This window comes from Camelus dromedarius, chromosome 2 (genome assembly GCF_036321535.1).
Source record: "Camelus dromedarius isolate mCamDro1 chromosome 2, mCamDro1.pat, whole genome shotgun sequence".
NCBI lineage: Eukaryota > Metazoa > Chordata > Mammalia > Artiodactyla > Camelidae > Camelus > Camelus dromedarius.
In genome coordinates, this window is record NC_087437.1 from 81,449,115 (window position 1) to 81,463,547 (window position 14,433).

A 14,433-nucleotide genomic window follows, 5' to 3' on the forward strand; every position below is an offset into this window, starting at 1 on the left:
TAAGCATTTGTTGTTTAAGTCACCTATTATATCTATTATACCTGAATCTATCTATATATCATATCACAAATATATCTATTATTATATCTATCTAAAACGTCCATTGTGCTCTATTATAGTAGCCCAAACTGACTAAGATAGTTTCTGATCAGACTCAAATCACCAGAGATATTCCAACAGAAGCCAAAGTCTCTTCCTCTGAATGGGACTTCTGTGTGGGGAGCAGGGCTGGGGGACAGATGGTCTTAGGAATAAGGCGGGTGCCTCTAGGAAGGAACAGAGCCATTCACTGTGCAGTCATGTAGCCTCTGAAGTGGAAAGAGCCCTCTCTTCTGGCATCAGGAGATTTATATCCCATCATGGGCTTGGCCACTAACTGGCAGCATGATTGGACAAGTCACTAACTCTCTGGTCTCAGAAAGCTTACCTAGAGATAATCTTTTGGACCTATTTTTCTCTGAATAATATCTTCCCTTGATTTTTCTCTCTTATTTCTACTCCTATAGCTCCCCTTTCAATGCTAAAGATTGAGAAAGATTCCTTAGGTGCTATAATAGAGATAAAAGTAGTATGGTTGTCTTTCGGGGATTATAATATGGTAAGAAGGGAGAGTTTATGAGGAGACACAATTAGAGGACTGAACAGCATATGATCCAATGTTGCTCTGGGCTCCGTGCTATAAGAATTTATAGACAGATGAGAGTGGGTTGAGCACAGTGGGAAAAGAACACTTTGAACTGGGCCTTAAAGAATCTCCAGAAGTTAAGCTGCAAGGAGGAGGAGGAAAGGGAGGGTGATTAATAAGATGAAGCTATGGAAATTAAAAGAAACAAGTTTTAGGGAACAGAGAACAAGTCAGCCTGATTCGCACAAGAGCTGAATTGGATAATATGAGACACACTGAATTACACTCAGAGCGACTTTACTGTATTCAAGTATGATGCTAATCAATGTAAACTTTCATAGTGAGACCAAGTAAACCTGAGTCGGTTTCCGAGCAGACAAGACAGTTGCCCCATCCTCGGTCGCTAAGCCCTCTGATTACTTGGCCGAGCTTATTCCTGCGTTTTACAGCCTGTGTGTGTTTTGGCTTCAGACACAAATCTATTATATTGGGCACCATGCCCAGCTTCTAAAAAGCTTTAATCCTCCCTTTAGGACATTTGAAAACAGGCAGAACAGCTCAAGTTCATGAGAGGAACCAGATGAGAGGAACTTTCTCGCCTCCTTTTTAACATTTCACATTAGTCATAGTGATTCCTCCCACGGCCCGTACCAGCACTGAACGAGGATGTGCTGCCCCTGCTTCAAGGGGCTAAAGGCTGAGAGACACTGATAGCCAGTCTCAGAGCTACTGAATTAGCTTTAAAAGAGAGTGACCTAGAATGTAGTAGGATTATCACCTTGATATCTGTAAAAATTGGATAGTCTCACCAGATAGGAAATACATGGAGGGGGATAAGTGCAGGATTACATCAAGTTCAGAAGTCTGTACACTTAGAAGGAAATATATTCAGTATCTTCAGAGCTAAAGAATAATGAAATCCCATTAAATGACATGACAGCCTGGGTGGGGGTTGCAGATTTTCAGGAGTAGGCAGAAAAGACAGATAATTTTAAGTATGACTTCAGCTGGGAAAGGCACTTTCTCTGTGCTATGGAAGACTGAGAGTCAGCCTGTGTGGAGTGTCTGATGTAGTGACTATAACAGGATTCAGCAGGTGCCATGAGGTTCACTGTCAAGAATCCTGTCCCAAATTTTATTTACAAACCAGAAATAGACTCACAGACATAGAAAACAAACTGTGGCTACTGGTGGGTGGGGGGAGGGGTGGGAAGAGGGAAGGAGGGATAGATTGGGAGTTTGGGATTGACAGATACACATTACTGTACATAAAATAGATAAACAACAAGGACCTACTGTATAGCACAGGGAACTGTATTCAATTTCTTGTAATGAGCTGTAATGGAAAAGAAACTGAATATATATATATGTATGTATAACTGAATTGCTGTGCCACACACCTGAAACTAGCATTGTAAATCAACTACATTTCAATAAAAAAATAAGAATTAAAAAAAGAATCCTGTCCCATTCAATATCAGATTCCAATATTTCAACAAGCAAGCTGGATGTTCCCTGACATTGCCTGTCATAAATGAATCATTTCCTTAATTAACAGTAAGCCTATTTTACCATGGAAAGACTTTGAAGTTAAGAACAGAAATGTTTAAGAGCATCAAAATCATAACACACAAATCAAATTTGTGTGTTAAGGAATTGTGCATGTGTAGCATTTTAGGTATTTATAATTTTAAAAATAATTTATCTATGCAGATTAGTCTTATAAGTTCAATTTCTAAATGTGCAATAGCCTAACAAATTTACACTTGTGAGTTTAGGTTGAACTATAAGTTTACACAGTATTGGAACATTTAAGGAAACTTAAGTTTCACCACATTTGTAAGTTTAATAAATTCAATTTTGTTAATAATAACTTAATAAGTTGAGATGATTTCTCAGTTAATTCAAGTTCTTAAGAAGGATATAAAAATTCATAAATACAGTTTCAGATGTTTAAAGGGAAATCTAGATATCTAAGTGTAAAACTGTATGCAAACATTAAAGTCTCCTTAAAATTGAGTGCTAAAATTGGCCAGACTTAAAAATAGAGTGATAATTTCATACACTGAACTTACAAGTATAAAAATGGCTTACTTTTTTCATTTTTACTGGCTTAGATCAGAAACCCAGTCACTCTCTTCACTGCACATCTCTTGAAGCACTCCTCCAAGCTTAAGGCAAAAATCTTCCTTAATCGCCATTTATTTAGGGTCAATTCTTTTCTACTATTTCATGTATGCCCTGCAGGCTCTCAGTTTTCTCCATCCAGAGTTCACATTAGACAGCATATAGAATTTCCGGATCTCTTCCCCATGTGCACAAACTTCTCCTTCATACTTTTTTATCTATTGATTCCTTGTATTGGGGAGGATTCTCACTTCTCAGCTTTTCAAAATGTTCCTGTAGTCCCCAGGGACTCCTGCACCACCTTATTAATCCACATCCAAGATACAATCAATACAACTCTATAAATGACCCCTCACCCCACCCTGATGACTTAATGATGAGGAGGACACCAAGATGGTCATAACCTGATCTCCCCTTTCAACAGTGAGCTGGAAGTCAGTGCAATTAGAGGCTGCAGTTTCTCAAGCAAAGGGTTTGAGAGATTACAGAAATCACCGAGGAGCTAGAACCACAGCAACAGCCAATGTTTATATCACGCTGAGTTATTTAAAGAGTTTCTTTACTTTGGTATGAGAAATAAAGCATGGGATATCCATGAAGTGGTCTGGCAAAAGCTCAGGATTTGAGACCCTAGGTTGTTAGAAGAGTTGAGATAAAATACGAACGAAAGTAAGGGAGGGTGCCCTCCTCCTGCCCCTTCCTTGGTGAAGGCTACTATAAAGTTCTAATAATGGTGTTCAACATATTGCTTACTGCAGGGACTAGAGGCAGCCAGCCCCAAACTGTAGACTTGGACCTGAACCAAAGTTCCTCCTCTGAGAACTTACAAGGGTGCCTCTCACTTGTATTCTCTCTGTGGAGAGACTGGAGGAATGGATGTTTCTGCTCTGTCATAAAGGCTGCCAGAATATTTGCATTTACACAGTTTTCAAAATTCTGTCCTTAATCTGGTTCAAACTAATTATTCTTAGAGTTCCTGCTCAGGCCGAGATATCTGCAATGCCATTTTCATGTACCTGCCGCTGACAGCTCTCCCTTTTGAAATACAAACATGTCAAAATCACAGAAACTTGCTAGACTAGGAAAAAACCCTAAGACATAGCACACACATGAGCAGACTGCCATGATCACCTGGGGACCGTGGCATGTGAGCATCTCACAGTTCAGAAACACACTAAGAAAGACACTAAGGTCTACTGCATGGTTCAAGATTAACCTTTCTATCAGTTCTTTCCAATCCTGACACCAAAACAGGAATGGGCCCAGTTCTTTGGTCTAAAGAATCCACTCACCCTCCTTTTCAATGGCACGTGATAAGACCACACTCCTGGATTTGTCAGTGCTTCTGGAATGCCAGGGAGCTTCAGGTTTTAATTGCCCATGCATCACCTCCAGCTACCTACTACCCTCTAGACTGCCTCTTTTCCTCCATGTGCAAGTCAACCATCACAAGCTCCCACAGCCCTCCTTATCTCTTCCATCACAGCAAGGACTGGCCTTTCTGACTAACATCCTACTAAATTAGCTTCAGTTTCATCTCAGAGATTCTAGATTCCTAAAACGTAACAGCCAGAGAGGGCCCCATGATTCCTCCAACTCAATCCCCTAACTTCAGAAAGAGGGACAGGGTAAATGGTGAATCCCCAGAGGCTGGTTAATGAGAGAGCCAGAATTAGAAACAAGACTTGACTCTTCAACTGGGACTACTTAGTCCACAGCAGACGAGGTAAGGTAAAGGCTCTGAATTTTCACCCAGAAATTCCCTAAAGGGTGTTTCCTTATTTTAACCCTTCCATTATTTCAGCAGAGGGGATGGCATGGTGGCCATACTATGCTGTGTGATGACTTTTTACTCCATGGATAACATCCTTACTCTCCTTTCCCAAATTCTCAGGGCTCTGCCACCGTGTGTCCTTTTGCAGCCATGGATCAGCCCACACATCTCTGAATGAGTGCACGACTCAGGATGACAACCGGTTCACTTTTCCCAGGAGAGAAAGCAGTGCCACAGAAAGAGACGGCTCACAAACAGGGACTTCAGTATCACAAAGCTTCTTTCTGACGCAAAGGCAGAGCACAGTTGAATAACAAAATAGATATCTGAGGTGTTTGAACCAAGACCTGTACATTCATTAATTTCTCATTGCGGCAACAATACAGACGAGTGTAAATCCATTTTTAAGAGTTACAAATAGTAGCAAGCCCAGGAAACTTGAGCAGATACATCTATAAGGCAAATAAAACAAGTATTTTTCGTAATGAGGGCATCCAACTTGAGATGACCTGGGAAGAGCCACTGCACCAGGGCTGATGCACAAAGTGAATTTATCATCCAAAGTATTTTCAACCCTAAAAATAAAACATTTAAATTCAAATACTTCAACAACATTGGAAATACAAACAGTACACCAAGAATTATTTGTAATCAGTTGTCCTCCAAACAAAAGGTGAAATAACAAAAATCATGATTAAAAGTGATTGGAAAAAAGAAAAATTCCATCCAGAAAGACTAGACAACCATCAAAATCACATCTCTTCTTCTGACTCTTGTTCTTGTTCTGCATTTTTCAGGAGTCCAATTTCTGAGGGGCAGGACCTCTTAAGTCGAGATTTAACCAACCTGAGGAGAATGAAAGGCATCTCGTATTATGCTGTTGCAAAGACCCAAAACAATATGTATCTATAATACAACAAACTCTAAATTACCTGTGCAAATGGAAGAGACACCTCCCCAAAATAAAATCACTTTTATTTGGCTTTGGAGTTACCTGGAAATGTTTTGTGGATTACAGCAGTGTATAAGCAAAAAGATACAATATAGCTCTTACGTGTATAACATGACTGTCTACATCATATTCATAATGTATAACTTTAATCATTTCTAAAACAAATAAGAGAATCTCTGGGCTTCAGCAAGCCCAGAGGAAACCAAGCTCAGCTGTATATTACAAAAAGGAGCCCTCTCCTGTAAGGGATGTGCATGAAGGCATCTGTCCATGTAAGCCTGCTGTCCAGTCTGGGCTGGGCTGCAGCCCCCACTCCAGAGGGGTGCTTTTTGTGCTGGCCACAGGCTGCTCAGCTGTGTGCGATGGTCCATGATGAATTAAGAAGTTGAGAGAAATGACCTCCACTCTTGTGACTGTTTTCATAGATTAAGAGAATCTGTAGGTTTGGAGGCTGGGGGGAGGGTCTATCTCAGTGGTAGAGCACATGCTTAGCCTTCACAAGGTCCTGAGTTCAATCCCCAGTACGTCCATTATAAATAAATAAATAAACAAACCTAAAAAAAGAGAATTTGTAGGTTTGGGAGAAATGGCAATGATAATTTTCGACATTAGAAGATATGAAGCTTCTTAGCAGCCAAAACTTAGCAGGCTCTCCACATCTCTGATGTAATAAGAATTAGGCAAAGATTTCCTGTGCATGATTATTTGTAACGACATCGTGCTGTGACCATATTGATAAGACACAGTTGACTTCAAGAAATACATAGAAATATGCAAGCAAACGGATAAACCAAATCATCAAAAGCATTCTCGTTGTATGAAAAAATGTCACCAGCCAATCTGCATCTTTACACTTAGTTTCTGACTCTCTTCTTCCAGTGAAGGTCTGGCCTGCCCCTCTCAATATGCAAAGCTTTTACTTGTGCTTTGAATCCCACTAGGGTATAGGCTTCATGAGAGCAGAGACTTCATCCTACTGCCCTCACCATAGCCAGAATCTAGGACAATGTCTGGAACATAGTCATGGCTCACCACACATTTGATGAGTTAAGGGCCTAAGGCGTAATCGGCCAGGAGTTCAGATCACTCATCTATTCAGAGGTAATTCTTCAATCACTTCAAACTCAGCACTAATTCCTCCCACAGACAACAACAGCTAAGCAGGATCCATATCATCCATTGACTCATCAAGAGCCAAGAAAAGCCGCTCATTGGACCACTAATGTTGCTCTCAATGTCCTCAACTCTTCAAGGCACCATTCTCACCAAAGGCTAATAGTCCTAAATACACTGATAACTAGGACAGCATGTCATTTTTTAAATACACACAGTTAATTCCACATTGCACAGCCTGAATATGTGCTAAATGAAAGGGATTAACTAGTTAATTCATCCATTAGATTCATTCCTGATGACCTTGTGGAATATAACACAAAGGATTGGCTACTTAATCGCAAATTAATCACCAACACAGACCCTACTGGCTCCTCCTGTTTCCCACTCCCCCTTGCTGGGTTGTATCTGCTGTTGCTACGAGCCATGGAGCTACGGCATATGCAGGCTCTGTCCGCACCCTGAAGCCCTCGATATTGACACACGCAGAAATGGCAACTGGGGACAGACTGAGGGATGGAGTAATAAAGAGGAAGTGCAAACAATTGCTAGTTCCCAGAATGACGCAAGTCCAGGGAACTAAGGTCAGGATGTATCTGGTCTTTTGCTCCTAGGTGTTCTCTTCGATTAATATGAGAGCTGAGCTGAGAGGCTGGGTCTCCTTCCAGAGTCTATCTGGAAATCAAACTGTTTTGTTCTTCAGAACGGCTCACATGAATCATTGCTTGGAAAACCAACCTGAAAATGGGCACTATTTCTCTATCTATAGAGTGGGGCTTTTAGAACAGTTCTACACAACAGTGGTGTTTAAATATGAAATACACTAAGACACATAATAAGATTTCCAAACAGCTAGGTCTGTCCTATGAGCTGTCATAATGAGAACTGCAGGCATGGAACTAGATGAAGCAATCTTGGAACCATTATTCTGGAAAGCTGGGAGGCGTAGTTTCATTTGTCAGAGATTTCAGGGGCAGTAGTTCCATAACCCAGTTTTGTTGCCATAGTGATCTCTGTGCCCTGTCAAACAAGTTCTGATATAATGTCCTCAAAACCCATCACCTGTGACTGAGTTAGAAACCACTTCACATTCAAACCCTGGCAAACAGGGTTTCAGAGCTCTTCATGATTACAGGATTGAATTATCCTGCCTGTGACCTCACTGAAAGTCAGTACCAAATCTTCATTTTTTTAAGGTATTGCTTAAGTTTCTATCAAAATATATCACCAACATGAGCTCTTGCATCTTATATTTTGAAAGCAAAATGAGAGCAAGCCCGAAAAGCATACAAAACATGATTTCTAAACAAATAAAGCCTATATCTGAGTAGCTCTGTAACAGATCTATCAAAACAGCAAATAAATGTTTATTGGGTACCTAATATATGTTTGACAGTATGCCAAGGACCGTGAGGAATGTGAAAAAGGTCTTTTCCTCCAAGTGACACAATCTAGTTAGCAGATAAGCATAACCTGAGCTAACTGTAAACATCACAAGATAGATCACGACTGTTAAAATGTGTGGTGGAGACTGCAAAAACTCATGAAGGGAGCTAAGCAAAGGCTAGAATAATCACAGAAGTGTTCAGAGAAGAGATGATCACGTAATTCGGATACGTCAGGTACAGGCAACGACATGGTCAAAACGTTAAAGGTGCTGAGGAAGGATGGGGGTTTGGCAGAACTAAACATGGAGTGTCTGGTTTCTAGAAAACTGGAAGTGGGCAGGAGATTCATTAAGGGTCTGAAGGTTTTTGAAACAGGAAGAGACAGTAGTCTTCTTCTGGCTCTGGAAGGGAGCTGACAGGAGGTAGCGAGGTTCCTTGAATGCTGCCATTGTTCTTGGAGGCTGCCCAGCCCCTAAAGAGATGAGGCCCAGAAGTCAGCCTAGAACAAAAGAGGAAGAAGCCAAGTTTCACTCAATGGCAGAGCCAGCCCTGACAACCAGCTCACGCTCATGCTTCAGGGGAAGGGACTAATAGAAACCAGTGAGTGAGAAGGTAGAATTTCCCAGCACCTGTAGCACTTAGACCTCTAGAGGGAGGTAACTACAGATCAAAGTGGGCCGCCCCGAGGCCTACCAGAGACACTTGGGAGCTAGACGAGGAAATGGCTTCCTCACTCAGAGACATGGCACCAAAGCTACTTCAGCCGTGAAGCTCAAAGAAGCACAAAGCGGGAGAGGTGTCCTGGGGCAAACGTCTAGAGAGAGCAGTAGAAAGCAAATCTGGGCAGAGGCTGAGACCCCACTGAGCCTAGAAGGAGCTCCTGCAATTTAGAGATCTAGAGAAACTGCTAGATGTGTACTGTCCAATATGGTAGTCACTATGCATATATGGATATTAAAATTAACTAAAATTAATGTGCTCAGTAACCACACATAGCTCACGGACACCAACATGAAGACTGAAGATAGAGAACATTTCAATCAATGCCAAACCCTGAAGGATTAGGTGCTGGAGCCTGCATGACTAGTAGTTGGGACCAGCCAGGCTAACTGTACTTCGCCATTAACTACCATGCTGATGGAAATAATAAGGAACCATGCGCACTCTTTTCTATTCCTATTCATCCTTCAAGCTGCAGCTTAATTCTCAACTGTGAGGAGGTGGTCTGGGCTGTGACAGTGTTCTCTTCTTATAATATTTCCATTTAGCGTATTGTATTTAAATTGTCTCTCCACATAGGGTCTATACTTTATGCATTTTTTGATACAAAAGGAGGAGGAGAACAAGAAGAAGAAGAATAAAATGAACAAAGATGGGTGGGGGAGGTGGTTCAGACAGCAGCACAGGAAGATCCTGAATTCGCCTCCCCCCATGGACACAACAAATCTACAGCTACATATGGAACCATTCCCTATGAAAAAGACCTAAGAACTAGCTAAACAGCTCCTCCAAAACAAAGGACAAAAGGTCTACATCAAGATAGGTAAAAGAGGAAGAGACAGTCTTGCCAAAAACCCTACCCCTGGTGTGGAGCCCCACAATCAGAAGGGATCTTGTAGATGAAGAGCTTCTCCCAGAGGAGCAAGAATTTTGTGCCCTACATCTGGCACCCTGACCCTTGGGACCTGCACTGGTAAGCCCCCCCAAACATCTGGCTTTGAAAACCAACAGGGCTTACATCCAGATTCATAAAAATCCTATAAGAAAACATAGGTGGTAAGCTCCTTGACATGGCTCTTAGTGATATTTTTGGATCTGAGTCCAAAGGCAATGTCAACAAAAGGAAACAAATGGGACTACATCAAACTAGAAAGCTACTGCACAGTGAAGGAAACCATCAAAAAAATAAAAAGGAAACTTAGTGAATGGGAGAAGATATTCCTAACTCATATCTGATAAAAGATTAATATCCAAAACATATAAAGAACTCTTACAGCCCAACAACAACAACAACAAAAACATTCCAGTTTAAAAATAGGCAGAGAATTTGAATAGACATTTTTCCAAAGAAAATATACCAATAACTAAAAGGCACATAAAAAGATGCTTGATATCACTAATCATTAGGGAAATGCAAACCAAAACCCTAATAAGATATCACTTTACACCTACAGAATGGCTACTGTTGAAAGGACAAGAAATAACAAGTACTGGTGAGGATATGAAGAAAAGAGAACCCTCACGCACTGTTGTTGGAAATGTGAATTTCCAACACTATGGAAAACATCATGGAGGTTCCTCAAAAAATTAAAAATAGAACTATCAAAAATCCAGTAATTCCACTTCTGGGTATTTATCTGAAGAAAATGAACACACATTCAAAAAGATATAGACACCCCTAGGTTCATTGCAGCATGTTTATAATAACCAAGATATGGAAACAATCTAAATGTCTAACAATGGATAAATGAATAAAAGAGATGTTTTGCTTATATTTATATATATGTAATGGAATACTACTCAGCCATAAAAAACATTTGTGTTTAAATATATGTAATGGAATACTACTCGGCCATAAAAAATGAAATAGGTATTTGTCTTTCTCTGTCTAACATATCACTTTGCGTAATACCCTCAAGTATTATGCAAAGTGATATAAGTTAGACAGAGAAAGACAAATACCATATGATTTCACTCATATGCAGAATCTAAAAAACAAATGAACAGACAAAATGAAAACGAAATAAAACACATAGATACAGGGAAGAGACTGGTGGTCACCAGAGTCAGGGGAAGTAGGCAAAATGGGTGAAGAGGATCAAGAAGTTACACACTTCCAGTTATAAAATAAGTAAGTCATGGGGATGTTATATACAGCATGGTGACAATAATCAGTAATATTGTATTACAAATTTGTAAGTTGCTAAGAAAGTAAATCTTGAAAGTTCTCATTACAAGAAAAATTATTTGTTACTTTGTGTGGTAACTAGACTTACTATGGTGGTCATTTGGCAATGTATACAAAATTGAATCATTATGTTGTACACCTAAAATTAGTATAATGTTGTATGTCAGTTGTACTTCAAAAAGAAATCTATCACAGGAACCAAAAAGAAAAAGAAAAGAAAAGTACAAGAAGAAGAAGAATCTTCACTGAGCTCTTATTAAGTCCTAGGCAGTTTAAACATTAAGGTACTATTATTATCTCCATTTTGCTAACAACAAAACTGATACTTAATGTGGTTAAATAATTTGCCCAAAGTCATATAGCTGACAAGCAGCAGACCTAGGAATATGGGTTCTTATCAATCTGTTATATTGCTCCTCACCCAACGTGAAACACATGTATCATTCAACGGAATCTCACTTTTATAAATATTAGAGTAAATGCCAAATTAATCAGGTATTCAAATTTAATATGAGATATACATGTTGGTCAAAAATGACACCACACCTAGGAAGTGCTATACATGATGTACACAGGAGCAAACAGAGAGCTCGCTGCGGGTGTGGTGAAAACCATCTGGAAAAGAAAACAGCAAATGCAAAGACTTGGAGGCACAGAAGAGTGTGTTGAAGGGTGATACATAGGTTAGAAGCATAGTAGAGACACTGTTTAAATACTCTAACAATAAATCAGTATGTATTCTTTTTATTGGGAATGTTTGTGTTTGCAGATAATTTTCTGCCACATTACCCTGTTTTGTGGAATGCTAAGGAATGAAATACCCCTTTGAGTTTAAAGTTCAGTACTATCAAGTCTTGATGATTATATACTGAAAAATAGAACTTTCATGAACAAAAATCACTAACTTACCAGGTGACAAAGGCATAAATTGCTCCAATGATGATAATGGTGAATGCATAATGCCAACAGACGCATATGGTGAGAAACATAATATTGTCATGATCCACTAAATCCCATGCAGGACCTCCATTGAGGGGATAAAGGACAAAACCAATCTGTAATTTAAAACAAAAAGCACACATTAAAAAGTACCAGTCATATTCCTGAAGATGGTGCATTTCAAAATGCTTTGTTCCAAGATTAATGGTAACTAAGCTAACTCCCATTATCTGAGATGCTACAGATAAGATATCTGCTGCTTGTTTTAGAAATATAGACAGTATCTACCAGATTGCATTTTTGAAAAAAAATATTAAGGACGTTTAAAAATCAATTTCAAAATATGAATAGTAATCATCTCTGGGGATTGGTGAACTTTCAGAGAATGTGTTAGGTTTCTAAGTGGTATAGTTTCACTCAGTTATTTCAAATTAGAGTTTAAAAAAAGATTTTAAAATAAATAAATGTGAATGGGTAACATTATGTTCAATGATAAAAGACTGAATGTTTCTCTTAAGATCAGGAACAAGACAAGGGTGTCTTATTTTACCAATTCTATTCAACATTGTACTAGAAACTCTAGCCAGAGCAATTAGTCAAGAAATATATATATAAAATAGATAAACAACAAGTTCATACTGTATAGCACAGGAAACTATATTCAATATCTTGTAGTAACTTATGGTGAAAAAGAATATGAAAACAAATATATGTATGTTCATGCATGACTGAAGCATTATGCTGTATACCAGAAATTGATACAACATTGTAAACTGACTATACAATAATATATATATGTATATATACCAAAAATAAAAAAGAAAAATAAAGTTTATCCAGATTGCAAAGGAAGAAGTAAAACTATCTATATTCACAAATGACATGCTTATATGTATATATATATATACACACACATATATATACATATATACACATATATATACATATATACATATATATGTATATAAAATCCTAAAGAATCCACAAAAAACTGTTAGAGCTAATAAATGAATTTAGCATACTTGCAGAATACAAAAACAACACACAAAAGTCAGCTGTATTTCTATAAACATGTAATGAACAATCCAAAAACATTAAGTTAGCAAAACAATTCCACTTAAAATAGCATTTAAAAGAACAAAATACTTAGGAATAAATTTAATCAAGGAGGTTCAAGGCTTATACTTTGAAAACTACAGAACACCGTTGAAAGAGATTGAAGAAGATCTAAATAAACAGAAGTATATTTCATGTTCATGGATGGGAATATTTAATATTGTTAAGATGGCAATAACACATAAAACAATCTACAGATTCAATGTGATCCTTATCAAAATACCAATAACCGTTTTTGCAGAAATGGAAGGCTGATCCTAAAATTTATATGGAATTGCAAGATATCCAGAGTAGCCAAAACAATCTTGAAAAAGAAAAGTTGGAAGACTCACACTTACTGATTTCAAAACTCACTACAAAAAATTCAGTAATCAAAACATTTTAGTATTAACACAATGATAGAACTACAGATCAATGAAATTGAATTGAGATAAATACCCTCTAGTAAATTGGCTTTTGACAAGAATGCCAAGGCATTTGATGGGAGAAATCAGTCTCTTCAACAAATGGTGCTCGAACAACTGGAAATCCACATGAAAAACATGAATTTGGACCCTTACATTACACCACATATAAAAATTAGCTGAAAATGGATCAAAGGCCTAAACATGAGAACTAAAACCATAACTCTTAGAAGAAAATGTAAGGGAAAAGCTTCATGGCCTGGGATTGATGCTGATTTCTTTTACATGACACCAAAAGCACATCAAAATTAAAACCTTCTGTGCATTAAAGAACACTATCAAGAAAAGGGGAAAACCCACAGCATGGGAGGAAATCCTTGCAAATCATATATCTGATAAGGAATTGATATCTAGAATACATAAAGAACTCCTAAAACACAGCAAAAAGACAAAAAAAATTTTAATGGGCAAAGGACTAGAAGACTCATTTCCCAAAAGAAGGTAAACAAACAGTCGATAAGCTCAAGAAAAGATTATGAATATCATTAATTATTAGAGAAATGCAGATCAAAACCCTATGAAATACCACTTCATACCCACTAGGGTAATAATAATAATAATAAGTAACAAGTGTTGGTAAGGATATAGAGAAACTGGAACTCTTACACATTGCTTGTGGGGATGTAAGATGGTACAGCCATGTGGAAAACAATCTGATAGTTTTTCAAAAAGTTCAATGTAGAATTATCACATGACCTGACGATTTCATTATAGGTACTATATATACCCCAAATAACTGAAAACTGGTATTCAAACAAAAACTTGTACACAAATGTTCATAGCAGCATTATTCACAATAGCCAAAAGCTGAAAACAAATCCAAATGTCTGTCAACTGATGATGAGTAAGCAAAATGTGGTATATCCGTACAACAGAATATTACTCAGCCATAAAAAATGACATACAAATAAATAATGCAACACAGATGAATCTTGAAAACACTATGTTAGGAAAAGATGCCAGACATAAAAGGTAACATATTATATGATTCTGTTAACATGAAACATCTAGAATAGGTAAATCCATA

The 14,433-nt window shown here is 38.2% G+C and overlaps 1 protein-coding gene across 3 annotated transcripts in view; it reads right to left on the reverse strand.

The window, feature by feature from the left end:
- Positions 1-2,651: 2,651 nt before the first annotated feature.
- Positions 2,652-14,433, reverse strand: part of TMEM45A (transmembrane protein 45A) — an 87,385-nt gene continuing 75,603 nt past the window's right edge. For all 3 annotated transcript variants that reach the window (XM_064496012.1, XM_010978462.3, XM_064496005.1), the window contains 2 exons: positions 11,797-11,942; positions 2,652-5,372 (listed from right to left, as the gene is read on the reverse strand). In XM_064496012.1, the coding sequence (XP_064352082.1) occupies positions 5,279-5,372; positions 11,797-11,942 (240 nt within the window). In that variant the 3' untranslated portion in view covers positions 2,652-5,278. The remainder of the gene's footprint in view (positions 5,373-11,796; positions 11,943-14,433) is intronic.